Below are 20,312 nucleotides of genomic sequence, written 5' to 3'. Positions count from 1 at the left end.
GTGAAACAGTTTTTGGCAAAAGAACACCCGATGATGGCCATATACGGCCGAAACATGTTGTGAAAGTGAAAAAGCAAAAGAGAAAATGATTAAGTTGCATTGTGGACGGAGGTATATATTAAATGCAACAGGCTGCTTAAATACAATGCTACTGGCTTCTGCTTCTAACATGAGATGGGAGATCTTGTTAACACACAGGACCTTCCTTCTGTAAGGTTGTCCACTGTAACTTGCCTCCGGAACTTCCAAGCTCGGCAGCGCAAAAACAAGGCAGACACAGCAGAAAGGAACATATCAGTAGGTAGAGAATATCTCCAAGTTTGTGTGGACGCCATGGCGTACTTGCAGGTTTCACCGCTAGGCGGCAGTCATGAAAAAACATGGTAACTACAAGGGATAAGAAAAAGTTCTGTGTCTTGGAATTTGCCAAAACTGAGTAAATAGTATCGGTGCAACGGAGGTTTCGAACCAAGTACCACACAGAACCACCTATGGACAAAACAATTCGTGAGTGGTACAAGAAATCCCAGCAGAGTGGCTGTCTGTGCAGTGCTATGCAACGTGAGACGTTGCAACGTGTGTGGCGGCAGCTTGATTACAGGATTGAGGTCTGCCGCGTCACCAAGGGTGGATATGTCGACCAACTGTAAACTAGGACAGAAACTTGGAGTGTCTCTCCCGCTGCTGTACCGCGGAGTTCGGAAATCCCGGAGAGACGTAGGAATTACTCCACACACACACAGACCAAGCTATGTAGAGGTACAGCTCCACATTCTTAACCCCAGCAATAAGTTGTGGCAATTGGTCAGCTTCACACCCCAGCCTCTTTACTCCCAACGAGACAGCCACCCCCTGCTTAATTAACTAAACACTACGCCGTGAGGGCGTATGGAGGAGTAGAAGTAAAGCTCCCACATCCTTGTCATTAGATGGAGGTAAGTGGTCATTTTCACACCTCTGCGTCTTTAACCTCTCCCCGAGGAAAGAGCTCCCTGTACCCACCGGATAAGAGAGTGAAAAGAGAAAAATCTCTTGCCCCTCCCGGGAATTGAACCTAGACCGTCCGGTCCGTAGCCGTCGCTATACCAACGAAGCTTTCTCAGCTGCTTTGAAGTAACTTAATTGATAGTTTTGTGTCCTTGGTTATGACACCGTGTAATCTGGTAGGTGGTTAATATTTCAGTGGGGCACAGTGTTTTCCTCCATCTTCTACGCAGATAACCACGAAATGAATCTCCACCTATTTAAACCTAAATCTCAGAAGCCTATGATTTTATAATACCGCTGTGGGAAGATAATATTAAAGTGGACCTTAAAAATTGCAACCGTCCATAACAACAATAGAAAAACTCTGGGATGCGAGGTTTTCTGTTGTTCGCCCTCAGACTATATAGCGAGGACCCCCAGGCCGGCTGGATTGAATTGAGATATTTCAATTGCGGAATATTCGCTGGACAGGAGGGACCTGAGAGCAGGAAACTGAAGAATATCCAATGTTAGAAGCCGTTGCCGGGGAACGGATATTGAAGGCATTGCAAGCTGGAGAAGACTTGGTGTTCGCAGTAGTGATTTCTAAAGTGTGGAGATCAGCTATAGCGCTGTAATTACTTTTAGTTCCGAGTGGTGTATAAGTGGTCAATAAATTCATTCGCCAATCCATACCCCGTCTAAAATCACACCCCTACACTAGACAGTGTAAAGAACGGAATACTTTGATCAACTGAGCGACTGTCAACCTTAAGAAGGACTATACCCCCTTGCGTTAGAAATAATTTTCCTGTTAACATGAATATTGAGCTCGGGCGAACTTCAAGGATTTCGAAAATTACGACGAACGAAATCATCCGTTGGAGATAAAACTGAGAGGATTCAGGAGCTTCGCGCTCCTCCAATACAAATATCTGTACATATCCTCAGGTATGAGGATACTGAGCCCGGACTAGCTGAGTTTGGGGCCGCGAGAGGAGACTTTGTGTCTGATATTGACAAAATCACCCACAATTTCAGATACACGCAAAGGGCCTCTTCTCCAAGAGAGAAAGAAAGAAACAAGCCGTCCCTGTGCTTGGTTACACAGCACGACAAGAGAACGTGACGTAGTGGGGAACCCTGGTAGGATAAATCAGTCGATATAGCGACGGGCTAGAGTGCTGGGGTTCGATTGCCGACAGGGGCAAGAGATTTATTTTTTTTTCACAGTGTCCAGCCCGGCTCTGAAGCCCATCCAGCCTCGTATCAAATAAGTACAGGGGACTTTCTCACCAAGGGTAAAGTCGCTGAGGCTTGAAGCTGACCGCTTACCTCTATCTAATGCCGAGCTTAAGAATGGCGGAGCTATACCTTCACTCCCACGTGTGACTTCATGGCTTGGTGCTTGATTAATATGGCGCAGGAATAACACTAGTCATTAATGAGCTTCTCGCTTAGGCCGCTTTTCCTCCGGAGTATTGGTCCCCGATATTCGTTGGGGTAGGAGACTTGGGTCAGCCCAAAAACCGGTTTGGACGCTGTCGAAAAAAATAGATTTCTGTTGCCGGAAATCGAACCCCTGTTCCTCTGCCATCTAGCCAATAGGATGGTCCCCATCACTCACTCATTAACAAGGGATATACGCCCAACTAGTGAGAACGTACATGCGAAGGGGACACAAACACGGACCCCGCCAAAGGAAAATAGCGTGGAAAGGAGAGAGAGAGAGAGTTTCGTTCTCAGACAACCACATTTTAGTGTGAACTATGCAACAGCATGGAAATACATCGACTAACGATCTAATGCTGTGCCACTGTTTCCGAAACGTGAAAAACTGCCTGAAGATGACCAAGTAAAGCCGAAACATGTATCAGTTGACATTATTTTAATGTCATTTCAATTATAGAGAAATTCTGAACATTTAAAGTTGCATTAGAATAACATGAATGCAACAGGGTGCTCAAATATAATATCATGAATAGTTCCTATATCGACTGAGCTACCTCGCTTCCCACTTTCTCCCTTGTCTTCATGTGTCTGCAGGTGAAGAGAATTCAGTTACAAGTAGCACGAACTAAAGGTTTCGGCTGACTGGGTAGGACTCTGCCTCTTATTCGAGGGGCCCCAGTTTTGGCCTGGGCCCAGACTGTAGCTCTTCATTTTTCTCCTTTTCCCCTCGGCCCCCTCGGCCTGGATAATACCACAAATTAGGTCACGACCACTTCCCTCGACATTTTCACCGTTCACTATAAAATAATTCGCGCTGTGTAGTCTAAATTATTCGTTAAATTAATATCGCGTAGTACGTGTGTGACTATAGACGGGGTTTCGATTGGTGAATGGATTTACTGACCACTTACAGGTCGTAGCTACAAATAACTTTAACACTGTCGCTATTTCCACACTTTACAGTTCACTGGAGCACACATTGTAGTGTTCTCAGTCTGTTACTAGGCGTTTCTATGGTAACGGCTCCAACAGTGGCTATTCCTCTGCTTCCGCACTGAAGTATTCAAGTATGACTCTCGTACAGAACTGACCGGGTCGCCCCAGTTGTCTTCAAGATAACTCCTCGACACGGACCACATAGAAACACCCCGTTTCCAACAGTTCCCCCATTGTTGCACGTCGATTCGTTGCTGCGGGAAGGTGTTTAACGAGCCGTTGCCTAGAAACGTCTCTAGTATATCCCCCTATCTCGCAGTCGTCGCATAGCAACGGTTCTACACGCTACATTAATTAAAAATAAACACAGTACCACGCAACAGGACAGAGAAGCATTAGCCTGTGTGACTTGTTTTCTAGAAGTATTCTGTTCGAATCTCGGACGGGACGTGAACTGCTCGAACCTTTTATACGAGCTTTTATTTGTAGGGAGTATGAAAGCATATTTTTTGCAATAGGCCACGGTGCTTTCCTCCCACAGCAAACTGACTTTATGGAGGCGAGCCCTTCTTGAGACACCGCTAGTTGTGCATTTTCTCAGGAAGTTCCCAGCATGTTATGGAACCCGAAGGTTCATTCATTACTATGTTCACAAGAGTCCTCCACTAGTCCATATCCTGAGCCAGATGATTCCAATCTATACCATCTCATCATATCTCTCTAAGATTCATTTTAATATTGACCACCCACCTACGTGTTTGCCTGCCGAGTAGTCTCTTTCCTTCTGGCTTATCCCACAAATATTCTACATGCATTCCTCTCCTCATCCATTCGTTCTACATGTCCGGCCCATCTCATTATGCAGTTTTCTCCAATCTCAGTCACTTCATCTATCTTCGGTCCAAATATTCTCCTCAGCACCCTATCCTCAAACACACTTACTCTATATGTCTCCGTTAATATCAAAGACGAAGTTTCACACCCATACAGAACCACAGGCAAAATTATATTTATATATATTATGATTTTTATGTTTTTAGACAGCAAACGAGAGGACAAAGGTTCTGGATTGAATGGTAGGAAGCATTACCCGAGTTCATTCTCCTCTTAATTTCATTTTGAATCAGGTTTTGATTTGTTATCGTCGTTCCTAAATGTCTTATCTCTCCAGTTCTTCTTACTGCACTTGAGGTTACAAAACAAATATGGCAGACAAATGTGAAGAACAGGGAACAAACAGAACTCGTAACACTTTCAGAATTCTTGTGAAGGAATTGGTTCTACTTTAGAAATAGAAAGACGTGCTTGTAGCGTAAACCTTTACAATTTCGTGAAATAGTCCTCCATATTGCACGAAGTAGGTAAACATAGCGGTAACTCTCTAGACACGTATTAGGATGTGCTCGGTTCATGTCTCGGCAGGGATATCGGCATTCCTGAGAGAAGTTTTCGTGGTTTTCCTCAGTCTATACACATAAGTGCAGGAATGGTATCTCGATTAGGCTACAACCAGTTCCTTCTAATCATTATTCATTTATTATCCTAACATTCGACGCTATAATTATTAACGGTGTCATGTAATGATACACAAGAAGCTATCGTATTTCGCTATCAGCTTACAGTCCATTCGCGGATACGAGACAGTTAGCGTAAACAAAGCAAGCCCCGCGTCATCACAGCTGACAGCAAGGAGTGGGCAAAGCGCGCAGTTACTTCAGTCTACTCACTGCATTCGAACGCACTTTAATCTGCATTCAGATTGAAGAGTGAACTTTGGACGCCCCTGTAACGATACACCCATCACGTGATCGCTGCATGATTTCATTCAAAGAGCGAAGGAGATACCGCGTGCATTTGTTTACGAGGACTCTCGCCTCCGCGAATGGACTATAGGTGTGTACTGCACAGTAGTTTTATCACTTGTCAATAGATGACCTGCAGTAAGAACATGACGTGTGTCACGAAATAGGGCATGGTTACCGATGGTCTGTAACCTTACAACTCTGTAAGTGTAAAGCCAAGAAGTAAGTATGTAGGTAAGCAAATAACCAGATAAAGAATATATTTTAAAGCACTGTAACGATCTTAACCTAGATTACGAGCCGTGTTGAATTTGTTCGACACAAAGAGGATCGCCGACTTAGAAAAGACACATACTCCATCTAGCGGTAACGAGAGAAATCAACTAAACACAATATACGAATATGGGAAACCTGCGAACCAGCGAGCAGACACGAAGTTTTTGTGTAAAGAACACAACCGGATAGAATCTGGGAACAGGATACAGAAGATAATATCTTGACCTAAGTGAGAGAATTTAAGAGAATGAAACTGCATAATGAGGAGCTTCATAATTTGAATTCTTTATAACGGCATGGCGCGTCCTCAGGTTGTGGATGGAGTAGACGGCCTCCAGATATGGAGGGTAGCTGCAAATATATCAAATAAACAGTCTCTAACAGCCGACAAGGGGTGGCTTCAGCTTGGGAGTTGGTCGTGGAGCTAACAACTCCTCACCATAAAACAGCCTTGTTACGAAATGTCACAAAGGGCCTGGGAACTGGGCGGATCCTTTAGATAAACGACCTAAGCTAATGAAATGAACATGAGAGCTGGCAAATGGAATGTAAGAAGACCGCATAAGGTAGGTTCGCTCAGGGCAGTGGCGGAAGAAATCTAAAAATATAAGTTAGATTTAGCGGGAGTACAGGAGGTCAGATGGGATGGAGGTGGCAGCGCACCACCAGGAGACTATACATTTTTCTATGGAAAGGGGAATGAAAATCAGGAATTAGGTACAGGTTTTTTCGTACATAAGAGAATCGTACCAACAGTTAAGAGGGTAGAGTTGCTTCTGCTCATTTCTATACATGACTAGAACATGGAGGGGATATGTTCCCTCCAAAACGTCTTCCTTCCTCAGAAGTACACGGGGATACAACCCAGAAGACCTGCTCTTCATGACTGATTGTTACTGGACTGCAGTTTCGTTAATTGCAATGTTATCTAGAGTAGTTAAGAAATGAATGAATTATATAATTTCACGTAAGTGCAGGACAGAACCATTTTGTGACACAACACACACACTTTCCACTTCCGGGACTCTAAGATAAAAGCAGCATGTTTCTGGAAATATTTAAACCCACCTAGCAGAGCTCACGTTTTCATAACCCAGGAAGGCCACAGTACGGAGCAATGTTCTCAATGTTCTCTTCTAAGCTTCTACTAAACAAACCGAATTTAGGATACAAAATCTGATATTACCATGGCAATGAGTAAATATGTCTTCTTGAATGCGACACCGTGTAGTCTGGTAAATCGTTACCAATGTTTCGGTACCTGAAGTTGGTTGCAGAAATTTATCCCAGAAGACAGTGTTTGGAGACTGAATTGTTCTTCGTGAGATTTCAGTTTCTGACTGCCGTCATTATGAAGAAGAAAACTTCTGTATCTTCTGGGTTGTGACTTCCTGTAGTTTGATCGTAATTCACTGACGTTTCGGAGAAACGTACTGCATCTATCTTCGGTGTTGAAATGTAAGCCAAGAAACAAAAGTAATCACAGCTATGTTCTTCATTCTTATAGAGGCAAGACGTTCCTCCTAAGCGGTGATGAAATCAGACTAGACGGCGTCACAACCCAGATGGAGGTACTCATCGGAATGACTCTTTGACCACAATTTATATTAACGCGCTGTAGAACTAAACTCTGGCAGCTTGTATCTTTTCCGGAGGGCGAATCACCCAAAAGCTTTTAGGGGTTATTTAGTTAAGCATTCGAGGGATCGTAACCCCCCCAACCCCACCCCATTCTCATCCACACATAAACAGTGTCGAGCATACAGAGTCTCTCCCCTTTCCAATTTACCCCACCAGGCACATGTAACGTAGGCACAGTTTACCCCGAAACAACCCCAAAACAGTGACATAACAGGAAGAGGCTTCCAACTTATGGATAATGCCTTCAGTGATGGTACCACAGCTCTCCTCCACTGACTGTGGTCGAATTTGTTTTCTATATCGGCAGGGGTGCACAAGAGAAGGGAGACCAGGGACACATTTTGCCTCAACAGAAAAATATGTTACGGTGTAATACACGGGATAGCGACGGGCTACAGGCTGGAATGCCCGCGTTCGGTTGAGCGTTCAGACCGACGCTTTGTGCATCTCAGTGAACCTCTGTTCTTGTGTTCAAGGTGTGAGGTGCGGCCTGGCCCGGAGTTCGTCATGAGGAACTACATGTTCATGAGGAACCACACGTTCCGTCTGCTACAGTTCCACTACGGAGACGAGTCCTGCACCCTGGCGCTCTACACGCTGACGGCAAGGGGACGATATCGGCTGACGGGGCGGTCCTGGGTGACTCCCGGCGCTACAGAAGCTGAGTACACATTGACGCGGGTCACAGCCACAGCTCACAGTGCTGAAGTAGCTGAAGAACTGGCGGCCCGTGTCAACACCACGTGTCCTGGCCAGGTGCGACGGCGCTGGAAACCCTACAGGGACTACGTGGTTCTCAGTCTCCCGGAGGAACTGGCTCCCAGTAACAACCAACCGCCCACAGGCAGTAGCAGCTATCAGCGGAGGAACGCAGCGTCCGCCAGCGCCCTGGGTGAGCGTCTGACATCTCACCGCCACATAGTCAGAGTCACGTTGCGACTAACAGTCATTAGCCTGACTCCCTTATTTTGAGAAAAATTAGAGGAGGCTTATGAGATCGCCTTGCTATCTGTGTATTCCCGCCTAATACATGAAACTTATGAGATAACCTTGTTGTCTGTGTGTCCCCCTAATTTTTTTCTTTTTTTCTTTTCTGTCATTCATGTCGTATCAAAGCAAAATAAGGGATTAGTTCTTCCCAGAGCTTCTTGTTTTTCTTGGTATCGAGCCAAATTTCGGGCCTCTGACTAAATTGCTCACAACTTTTCCTAGTTATGTTTTCTAGTCCTGGGACGTCATGTCTGAGGAGAGGGCAGGTCTGTCACTTACCAGAAACCTTAGTCGTGGTCTTTGACCAGTACATATTTTGAATTCTATACATAAGAATTCGGGCACTCAATAGCGTAGTTGTTTGAGGCGCTATGCTACGAGCTGGAAGGTAGCGAGTTCAATTCCCGATGACGCCATTGGATTTTTCAATTGACCTAATCCTTCCAGTCGCCCTATAGCCCTGAAGTTGACTCGTCATCCAACAGAAATGAGTACCAGCAATCATCCCGGGAGTAAAGGGTGGCCGACGCATGAGACTGACAACCTCGCCTCAATGTGTGAGCCGATTGTCTAGAAACTGTGGGAACCTCGACGTCTCACAAACCTGTGGGCCTCCATGGCCTGCTATAAGCATAGCTTTACTTTTTTACCCTACTTTTACACATGCGAATTATAAAACACATAAGAATGTGATAACAGGTAAAGTTCACCGAAGGAAGAGTCAAAGAGTAAGCTTGGCTTGCAGAAAGTACAGGTGCTTGCGGTTTGAAAATTGTAAATATAGTTACGACGGCCACAGAATCATCACGGGTGGTGAAGTTGTTAGGAGGGGAGGGCCCGTTCGCCCACCCTCCCATCCGAGCCTGCGTGTTGGCGCTCCTCGGCTAACGCAAGTCTAGAACGAGTAATCCAGCCAATACGCATGGTAGAATAGGTGTTGAGTGAGAGGAGCGCAGGGAGGGGGTAGAAGGAGTGGGAATACTTTGTCCGGCCGCACTATAGTTCTGGGCCTTTGTATGATCTCTACGCGGTTTCTGTTTGATGCTTGCTTTTAACTAGGCGATTGCTGCCTGACTTACTTCTCTAATCCGAAGGCGAAGTCAGAACTTTCCTCCAAATTGTCGTTAGGGATGTATAGCAGATATAAGCTTAGACTAAAGTAACTTAAATTCTAATTGAAGGAATACCTGAACTTTGCATGTCTTAAATAAAGTCAGAAGCGACGTAAGTGATAAGAGTCCTAAATTTTAATTTGGAAATGTTTATTTATTTCATTACTTTTGCTACATTTACCATTTATGTCACTCATTATAATAAAATTCTGGGAGTGAATACTCTATGACTCGAACGTGACAAAACAAAATATGTTATATTTAAACTATAATTATTATTATACAAAGTAATATATCGCGTTCTAATATAAATATGATTCTTATTTATTATATTTATAAGAATGGAGAAGATCAGTTGGACCGATTATGTGAGAAATGAAGAAGTGTTAATTAGAGTCAGTGAGCAGAGGAATATCCTACATGAAATAAGAAAACGGAAGGCTAATTGGATTGGTCATGTTTTACGCAGAAACTGCCTTCTAAAAGAAGCTATCGAAGGAAAGATAGATGGGCGGATAGAAGTGACAAGAAGACGAGGAAGAAGACGTAAGAAGATGCTGGATGACCTTGGGGACAGAAGAGGATACTGTCATTTGAAGGAGAAAGCTCTAGATCGCATTAAGTGGAGGAATTGTTTTGGAAGAGACTGTGGACCTGTCGTCTTGACAGATTACTGATGATGATGATGATGATAATGATATTTATAAAAATTATTTATTTTATTTTATTCATTTCGATTATCGAAATATTCTTTGAGAAGAATTAAACTTGACAACACTGTAATTTTCCGTAAGTTGGCTGCCTTGTGCAGTTCAGTGGTCCCACATGAGCGGACCAACGCCATAACTGAGGCTTTAGTTGACGCTTTTGTACAGTTGTAGACTAATCGTAGCTACATTTCTCTCTGTTACATTGTGTTTTTCAAGCATCACGATGGAAAAAGCAATTTATTGTTGGAAAGGAATAATAGTGACTAAAAGTACATAGGAGAAAAAACTTGCTACATCATAAATGTCTGCAACGTTACCGCACTTCTGCAGTGAATAGCTTGAAAATCGAGTAAAAGACAAAGTTTCAATGCATTGTTATTAATTTCTCCTGAATGTAAATGTAATTTGTAACCTTATTCATTAAATCTGAAATTATATGTATAAATATTTCGAAACTCATGGTATCATTTTTACGTGTTTCTCGTCTGCTTTATTATACGAGGGTACGAACTTCCATAAGATCACGCGCAGATTTAGTTAAAATTAAAAGTGAAATAAATTTGACCTGGTTAGTGAATTGAATTCAAATATTTAGAGATTTCATGATTAAAGAACGAATGATAGGTGCATTTTTAACCATTTTGTGCAATTTTTAAGTACTTCCTGTTCATATACACGGCGCATCATGCAGGAAGTTGGTACCCTTTGCAGTCAGAGCCGATATTACCTCAAATCTCACAAAACGACACTGGCTACCTCTACTTATTCTTTTCCTAAGACACTCTGTGCTAATTTATCGTGGATGTGCCTGAATTTTGTGCCCCTGAAGCCAGGAGGGCCTCATATAACTGTACGTGTGTGCGTGTGTGTCCCCAGGTCGACATCAACTTAGGATGATGGTCACTGAAGATATGGACTGCCTTTCAGCTCTGCACGCTGTATTTCATGAACTTCAGTTAGTGCGAGTTCAGAGGAGGCCGAAGGGGCCCCCAGACAACCGCCACCCGCGTTACGAACTTTTGCTCGGGGATCTGCACTCCCGCCCTGAACTGAGAAACTCTTATCGACCCACGGCCTTCCAGACGCCTCTCCTTCGTGCTGATCAAGTAAGTGAGATTTGAGTTCCCGGGAAACGTCCGAAAACTTCTACCAGACTACACTGCGTCATATGCTAGAACACAGTAATCTTCATAGATATGTGTGTGTTTGTGAGATTTGTATTTCTGCACATTTGGTCGCTTCCATCTTCAGGGTTGAAGAGTGAGCCAAGCATTTTAAGTACTGGATATAATTATTTTGTACTGAATATGTGGGACAGAGCACCTAATAACTTACAATATTTGATGGAAATTTTATGTCACTGAGTTTGCAAGTGATGAAGTTGAAATATGTCAAAAATTTGAAGCAGTGTCATGACATGCGTGGAATAACAGAACACTGTAACTGATACTGCTACTTCGGGAATGGATATCGACCTTTCCAAGAAAAGTGGTCACTGCAAAGTGCCATCTTCTGACCCTATTCTTAACTACAACCAACTCTGGCTGCCAACATTCATAACGATAGAAAAGCAGACGTCTCCTCGCTCTGTAACCAGTCAAATGATGTGTCTGAGATGAAGCCCCCAGCTCAGAGCCCCAGGATGTGATAATGTGCTGCCTGATCAGGGCTACTGGACACCTCAAGGGGCGCTGATAAATAAGTGTGGAACAATGGTGGGATGATGGTTAACAGGGGAAAAGCGAAAAGGAGCTCCATTTCTGCCACCACATATCCCACACGGTTTCACCCGGATCTCCGAGGTGAGGGGCCAGCATACAACCATCGTAACTAATTCCATTGAGCTGAGCCCTTCTTGGGAAGCCGCCACTCTCTCAGCCACTCAAAAATATCCCTAATTTTCATGGAGCCCTAAAGTTAATTACCGTGTTCACAAGAGCCATTCTCTGGTCGCTATCCTGAGCCAGGTCGATCCAGTCCATACAACCCAATCCTATTTCTCTAATGTCCAGTTAATATTATACACCTACCTACATTTAGGTCTTCCTAGAGTTCCCTTTCCTTGTGGTTTTCCCATTAAAATTCTACATGCACTCCTTTTCGCCCCATGCGTTCTACATGCCCTGTACCTCTCATCGTCCTTCATCATTCTAATTATATTCTGCGAAGAGTAAAGGCATGAAACTCCTCACTATGCAGTTTTCTCCAGCCTCCCGTCATTTCATCCCTCTTTGGTCAAGCAACCTGTCAAACACCCTCAGTCTAGGTTCCTCCCTTGATGTCAGAGAACAAGTTTCACACCAATACAGAACCACAGGAAAAACTATAGTTTTGTATGTTATAATGTTTACGTTATTATGCAGGAGAAGAAAAGACAAAAGGTTCTGGACTGAATGGTAGCAAGCATTACCCGAGTTCAGTATCCTCTTAATTTCCTCCTGAATCAGGTTTTGATTTGTTACTATCGTTCCCAAACATTTGAATTCTGCCACATTTTCAGAGCGTCTGTTAGCTGTCTTTTTTGTCATGATTTTGCCCTGAATTCTAACAACGAAAAGCCGACATATACTTATCGTAGTCACAATCAGAAACCATCGCTGTATATTCTTAGAGTATCATGCGAAACACATAAATGAACTCTGTGGACAAAATCCAGAAACCTGTAATGTTTTTAATGCTAGTGGGGTGGGACTAAGTCCCTTGTACTGCGGCCACTTCTGGCCTATTGTACCAGCCCCAGATGATAGTAGGTGAGGGTGATTGTGAAGCAATTGGTGGAATGAAGATTGGCAGGAGAAACCGAAGTACTCGAAGAAAACCTGCCCCAGCATCTCTTTCTCCATCACAAATCCCAATTGACCAGACCCGGGATCGAACCCGGCTCGCCGCGGTGGGAAGCCAGCGACTAACCACTTGAGCTATGGCGCGGCCCTACCTGTAATGTTAGAGGGTGTAGTGTAAGTAACTTTAAAGATTAATTTGGCGGAAAGAGTTTCGAGTTCTGTGGGAAGGAAACGCTGCTGTAGCGAACTGCAGAAACACAGTGTTTTGTGCGGAGTGACGTCACGGTGTCTCGTCTTACATGCTAAACATAATTTCAGAATCGTGCAACACAGCTATCCGCACACTGAGGTGACATGGTCACGCTTTTAAAATGTGGTTTCCGGTTATGTTTGATTCATTTTAGAGGGCTCGTAGATGGGTGTTTAGCGACATTGTATCAGTTGCTAATCATATTCTCACGTGTCCGGGATTCCGTGACGAATAATGACAAGTTCTGGATTGGATGACTGTGTTTATTGGCACTTCTTCACAATTACAACCAATTACAACAGCTCACAATCAGCGGCTGTCTAAGCCTCGCTCCATTCCTTGCTGCACTACGAGTGCCTTCTCTTCTGCGTGACTGACTTGGTTCTGATTTACGTGTCGGTCACTTCTTCAGTTTCCGCTGTCCGCTGGGTAACACTCCACAGCTGAACACTCAACTGCTGAACTCTGAGCTCTCTTGCGACGCTCTTTCGAATTCCCGTACGAATCACTAAGGACTACTGGCGAACGAAGAATGACTGAATTAGTTCTTGGTACCCGTTTCTACTGCGATTGCCTTGAACTACGACTCCCTTATGACTGAATTTTTCTTCTCTGCACGGCTCGTTATATAGGCTACCGGTAACCATGCAAAGTGTCTGTCGTGCTTACCGAAGCGTTGGCTAACAATGGACTTGTTCATTGCTGCAGGAACATGTGTTTGACGAATCGTTGGCTAACAATGGACTTCCGCTCTGGCTCCGCTATTCCGGCTTTCAGACGTCATATCGCAATAAATTTCCACCGAGGGACAACCTAACTGGTTGATATATCAGATAATGCCGTAGACTTCTACTTTGGAGGCCCTCTTTTCCAATCTCGACTGGAACACAGGGCATCCCGTCTGAATGTTGTCATGGTATTCCTTAGTCCCTCCACCAAAATGTTGGATAGGTACTGCTTCCTTCCAATTCACAAATAATTTGACGCTCTATATAGATTTGATCAGTGGTTATCAACCGGTGGGGCGCCCCCCACCCCCGCAGTAGAGACGCGAGAGACCTTTGACTTAGTAATATTTTCATCCTAAGCGTGAGAAATTGAGATTCCACACTCGCACTCTGGAAATCACGAATTTTACAATGCAATGGCACGGGGGGAACTGAGATTTTATGTTAACTGAAAGGAGGTCATTTGCGTTTAAAATGTTGAGAAGACTGATTTAGACACTGATATCGTCTAAAATTTGAGATCACTGGTCTAGATACTGACAGCGTCGTAAATTTGAGATTACTGGTCTAGATACTGGCAGCGTCGTAAATTTGAGATCACTAGTAGATAGAGAAACAGATAGACAGATAGATAGATAGATAGATAGATAGAGAGATAGATAGATAAACATTCTCCCTGATAATGACACTATTTATAACCAAAATAAATATACAGTGTGCGCTACGGAATAGAAACTGTGAGGCTGTAAATAAGGTTGATAGATGGGCGGAACTGTTTAACGATAAACTTATTTAAGAAAAAGCAGATTTACACAGAAGTAAGGAGCACATAGTAGACGAAATATCTAATGATCTTTCTCACTCAGCAAGATTCACTTTCTCACTTCTTGTCATGAGATACCCCTTTTCCTCTGTCAGTTNAGATAGATAGATAGATAGATAGATAGATAGATAGATAGATAAACATTCTCCCTGATAATGGCACTATTTATAACCAAAATAAATATACAGTGTGCGCTATGGAATAGAAACTGTGAGGCTGTAAATAAGGTTGATAGATGGGCGGAACTGTTTAACGATAAACTTATTTAAGAAAAAGCAGATTTACACAGAAGTAAGGAGCACATAGTAGACGAAATATCTAATGATCTTTCTCACTCAGCAAGATTCACTTTCTCACTTCTTGTCATGAGATACCCCTTTTCCTCTGTCAGTTTTCCGTCGACTTTCTTAGAGAGTTGCACAGAAAAATAGAAAGAAGGATGGCCTGACAGACAGTGGCCACTACCACGCTTCACGCCCCTGTACAGAAACGATTATCGACGCGTGAATATCGATATATCGCACACGATTGCGGAAGCAGCGGCAGCTGGTATTACTGTTGCTTATATTGGCGCTTACAATTGTAACAGTTTACATGACGGGCAGCCGTCGGCTAGCTGGACACGCAACCATTGAACTGCACCAGTGAGGTCGGCAGGATCCGTTACGTTGCTGACAGGAATCATAGGATCCGTGGGGAGGACCAGCTGCGGCCGGGCGTTATCCATTCCAATACACGTCGATAACATTAGGATTAACATTCAGCGTGGTGAAAATGATAATATGCGCATGCGCTGAGGGTACTTGTACAGTACTGAAACAAGGGAGAGGAGCACTGCGTTGGCTATGAAGAGCCCTGTCACGTGGTTTGTGGCTTCGTGTACTTCATCTCTCCACATCAGGAGAAAAGTAACTAACTGTGTATCTATGAAGATATGAGATGTGGCGCCGTGTAGGAATTGTGTTAACCGACGTTTCGGAGGAACGTATCGCCTCCATCTTCAAGGTAGAAGACAATAAGAAATCTGCGAGCGAACCAGCTAGAGCAGGTGCAAGAGACTGTCAAATCTTACATAACTGTGTATCTAGTTGAAGGTCAAACTAAGGTCGAAATTAAGATTAATATATAATCAGTTAGCGGCCTCCGTAGTCTAGAGGTAACGTTCCCACCTCATGACTCGTAGTACGCGGGTTCAAATACCCGGCGGAGGTCGTCGAATTTTTAAGGGCGGAAAAATTCAGGGAACAAGTCCTCCGGGAGGGACTTTAAGCCGTGGGTCCCGTGTCGTAGCTTTACGGCACGTAAAAGAACCTCATATCTCCAAAGGAGGTCACTGAGCCAAATTAACGGACGTTTCCCGCCCAACAGCAGTCTCTAATACCTCTGGTAGATGGGGGAAGCATTATATATACCTCTCAGCTAGTAGAGCCGGTCTCGCTGGCTGGGCGGGACTGATGGTAAGCACCAGTACCGGTAGGATATAGAGACTGGTAGAAATCATAGAAGGAAGCACAATGGAGCAATACAGGTCTAAGTGCATGGGGAAACCCACCCTCTCCAATAACTAACTAACTAACTAATATCAGTTATTTCATTGGTATACTGGTCGCTGTGGTCTGGTTCCTTCCTTGGTGGGTATGATCTTATGTTCACATGCGTTCCCTCCCCTTTAATCGGGCTGCAAGTTCGGTCTAGTGGAACTGTCCTCAGGAAGCTATTATCATGTGGGATACGGGGAATTCCCGTGCTGTCTTGCAGGTGGGCATCTGGACTCTGTCGGGGCTGTTGTATATCTCATGATGACCCGATAAGGGTCCAAACATGTAGTTTTTTTTAAGATTTAGAGATCTTAATCTCAATTTGTATATTTCTATTAGAAATTGTTGTGTCCACAACTGTAATAAGAATACTCAATATACATGACACAACAGCTTTCAACACATAAAGGGAGTGGTTTACATGTTTCGGAGGAACATACTGTGTGCTTGTTCAGGATAACGTCAATATTATATTTTTGTTTCTTGCGTGGGCGTGTGTTAAAGGACAGTCGCAAAGAAAGTGGGTGTAGCTGTAATTGGAAGGACTGGGGTTAGGAACCAGCAGCGGGCTACGGTCAACACGGTAATCAACCTTCGAGTTTCGCAAAAGGCGAGGAATTTCTTGACCAGCTGAACGATTATTGACTTCTCAAGAATTACTGATGTAGTGGTAACGCTGTAGACTCGTATTCAGGAGATGTTCGGTTCGAATCTCAGCCGGGAATCTGGCTAACCTGATTTTTTCTAATTTTTTGACGGATTTCTTCAGTCTCCCTGCGTAAATGCAAATCGATTCCTTCCAGATTCCCATTATTCACTCATTCTACCATTGGACGCTGCAGAGTCTACCCACTGATTGTGATGTCTATTAAACCACATGCTGCGTCAAAGTAATGACTTTTGTTGCTTACAGTTATTGAACGACGCTTTCCAACTGCATACGTTATTAATCAGCGCCCCAAGTTGGAGGAGAGGCTGCAAGTTATGAAGTGGAAGAGGACAAACATAGCGATAGAATTATCGTCCCTAACGGTTTTCTACCAAATTTCACACGTGTAAAATAGGATACTGTTACATATATACCCGTTCTTGGGTAACGACCGCGAGATATACAGATATGCAACAGCCGTTACCGAGTAACGGTTTCTCAAACATGTTTCAACGGCAACAATTGAACTACAACAATTAGTAAATATGTTTTCTGTGAGATCCGTGAGTCATTGAAGAGTTGATGAACTGCTGTAGTTGAATCTTTGTGAGCTATTGTTGTTAAAAGCTGGCAGCTGAGACACGGGGACAGTTCGGGGAACTCAGATTAAAGGTAACGTCTGCCGTTGGAAGTCGCTACCAAGCAACGGCTAATGAAAACTGTAACATCCTGAGAACCCTAATGTGTCCTATAGTGATTCGTGAAGTGTAGTGAAATTTTGCATAAATGTGCAATGAACCCAATTACCAATCAAAACCCCTTCTGAAGTCACACTAAAACGCGTGCCAATAAAATGAAGCAATGCTATATAACTCAGGAATTTAGCCTCTGGCTTCTGACCACTGCCGCCCGGGTGCGATCCCAGTTTAGATGTGTGGGATTTGTGGCGGATGAAATGTCACTGGGGCAGTCTTTGTCTGAGTACTTCGATTTCCCCTATCAATTCTCATTCCACCACCTGCTCCACGCTCAATAATCATCGACGCTGCGCAGTCTCAATGCTCACAGCGTCATTAAGTATCAGAAGGAAAGGAAATTAAACCGTAACACCGCTGAGCGAAATTATAGTAACAGAGTGCGCCGATAGATGGCTTCACGCTCTGGTTGCATGTAGCACAAAATTTATCGATAGCCGGATATATCGACGGCAGTTTTTCTGCCGTTTCTGTCATCAGCTGCGAGAGTTTCTTGAGACCTGTATTTTATATTTTTTGCAGTATTGAATGTTATGGTTGGATTTTGAGGACACGAAGTTGAGGTTCCAGTAGAAATAGGATAATAATAAGTGACACACTCACTCAACTAATCCAACACCGTGCAAATACACAAACAAATGGAACATATAATAATGTAACAGATTTGATTAACGTGTTGCCAGGCAACGGTTATGTAAACACGCCCAACACGCAACAGTAGATGAGGTTGTGTTTACTATGTCGTCTGCGCCGACCAACAGTAGGAACGGAGTTCTCTGTGGGCAGTTATTAGGTCAAGCAATGATTCTTACAATAGAACTGTATTTTCTGTATGGTCCGTGCTGCGGCTATATAACGAGATTCCCAGAATAACCGAGGTAGTGACAGATTTAGTTGAAGGGCAGATAGGAGTCAGCCGTAAGCTGGAGGAGTGAGTCCAGGAGAATATTTAATTCCGACGTACCAGAGTGATTGAAGACAAAATAGCAAGAAGACTTCATAGTGATTTGAAGTCTGTGTTGAGGTCCGTTACCAGGACACGACTAGCGAAGACTGGGAATCCTAGTGCGTGTGCAAGGGTGAACTGGAAAGGATGAAAATCAGCGATAGCGCTGTATTTAAGTGTAATTAAGGGAGAGAGTGTAACGGAAGTGCCAATAAATCCAGTCATCCGAACTAGAACCCTTTATTTTCGTCACCCGTACCACCCTACACGTAGTAACATTACGACGACATACGGAGAACATTGCGCTCGAACAGATACATTTTCTCTTATTGGAACGGCACTGACATATTTCAGTTTGGAACTAACTCATTTCAAATGCAGTGCAACGGTTTTAGCAAGATGAACAGTTGCCCGATGATGGCCGCGTGAGGTCGAAACATGTAACAAGGAGGGGAAGGAAATGATAAAATGAAGTGTTTCTTTTGTGACGGAAGTATGTGTGTGTATAAGTACGTGTGTGCCGACTGTTGATAATTTCCCGACGTTTCGGAGAACGTTAATAACTTCTGGAAGGGATTTGTTACCTGTTGTACAGCTGTCACTTTGGGTAATGCGTTGGATGTGAAGCCGTAGTTGGTTGCTAGGAGAAGTAAAGCGCTGACCAATAGGAAGCGAACATGTGGTTAGAGTCCTGCTTCGGCCCTTAATATGATGACTATATTTTCGATTTGATGTTTTCACGGCGGTGACTAGGAAGAATGCCGTCTTCTGGGATGTGTTGCCGTATAGATATTGTGCTAGTCGACGTTTCAAAGGAACGCATCGCCTCCATCTTCGGGGTAAAAGAAATCCCGCAGTCTGCAGCCACTTGCTCACGCTGGTTCATCGCTAGCGGATTTCTTATACCCTGAAGATGGAGGCGATACGTTCCTCCAAAACGTCGGTTAACACGGTATCTACACGGCTCCACGTCCCAGAAGACGGCATTCTTCGACTATATTTTCCTCTGAAACGTCAGTTGGCTTTTACTGGACCACATGTTATAATCCAGAAGATAGAATTCTTCATAGTCGCCTTTTTCAAAGGTTAAATAGTATTTAAAATTATTTATTTGTGCAATAGTTTTGAGAGGCCGGGACCCACCCGGACTTCCTTGCTTCCTTCTGTATGTGAACGTCACACAATTCCATCAGTTGTAGTGGGCCATGAAAGTCTGTTAGAACAGGATTATATCGAAAGATGTTAACACTGAAAGGCCGAACTGTACAAATTTGAACATTATTGTTTACTCCTGGAACAACTAGAAACCATTCTTTGAGAAACCACCCCAAATCAGTTTTCATATTCTTTTAAACATTCCCCCATCGGAGTCTTCGTTTAACAATAGACGAAAGGTACCTGCATTGTTGATTCGTCTAGTGAAAGTTGGCAGACAATGTGTGTGTGTGTGTGGCCCTCTCTTGTAAATTTGTAGGACGGGCGGTCAGTTTTGAGTCTGCTGTCTCGCATCATTTCCCTGTTGACTTCACTTTACTAACAGACGCGCAAACAACAGGTAGGATTTTATAATTTACGACTCGAAGAGATGTTTTTCGAAATTTCGCTTCGAACTTTCACGTGGTCACTATAATTAATTCCAGTTGTTCATGCTGTGTCTTGTTTACCTTTTGTGTAGGAATTGGTATGGAGCGGTCTAAAACATGAAATGTTTTGCCCAGCTCGAAGACTGGGATCGTGGATTCGAATCCCATTCGCGGCATGGATGTCTGTTTGCGTTTATTTTGTGTTTGTGTTGTCCTGTTCTTAGTTAGCGGCCTTTTATTTTTCCTTGGCACTACAGCCCCAGTGGGCCTAGGCCTAGCTCCATGAACTTCTCCGTTCACTTCGGTTTTTCTAGATCTTACACATTCGGTAGGACTCCTTGGGCGGGTGATCAGCTCGTCGCAAGGCCTCTA

General features: G+C 43.8%; 1 protein-coding gene across 3 annotated transcripts in view; it reads left to right on the top strand.

The window, feature by feature from the left end:
- The window catches only part of LOC111874687 (protein APCDD1-like), a 110,604-nt gene that overhangs the window by 86,861 nt on the left and 3,431 nt on the right, over positions 1-20,312 (top strand). For all 3 annotated transcript variants that reach the window (XM_033755559.1, XM_023870395.2, XM_033755560.1), the window contains 2 exons: positions 7,550-7,965; positions 10,762-10,991. In XM_033755559.1, coding sequence (XP_033611450.1) covers positions 7,550-7,965; positions 10,762-10,991 — 646 coding nt within the window. The remainder of the gene's footprint in view (positions 1-7,549; positions 7,966-10,761; positions 10,992-20,312) is intronic.

This window comes from Cryptotermes secundus, unplaced genomic scaffold (assembly GCF_002891405.2).
Source record: "Cryptotermes secundus unplaced genomic scaffold, Csec_1.0 scaffold151, whole genome shotgun sequence".
Lineage (NCBI taxonomy): Eukaryota > Metazoa > Arthropoda > Insecta > Blattodea > Kalotermitidae > Cryptotermes > Cryptotermes secundus.
This window is presented reverse-complemented; position numbering and strand designations above follow the sequence as displayed.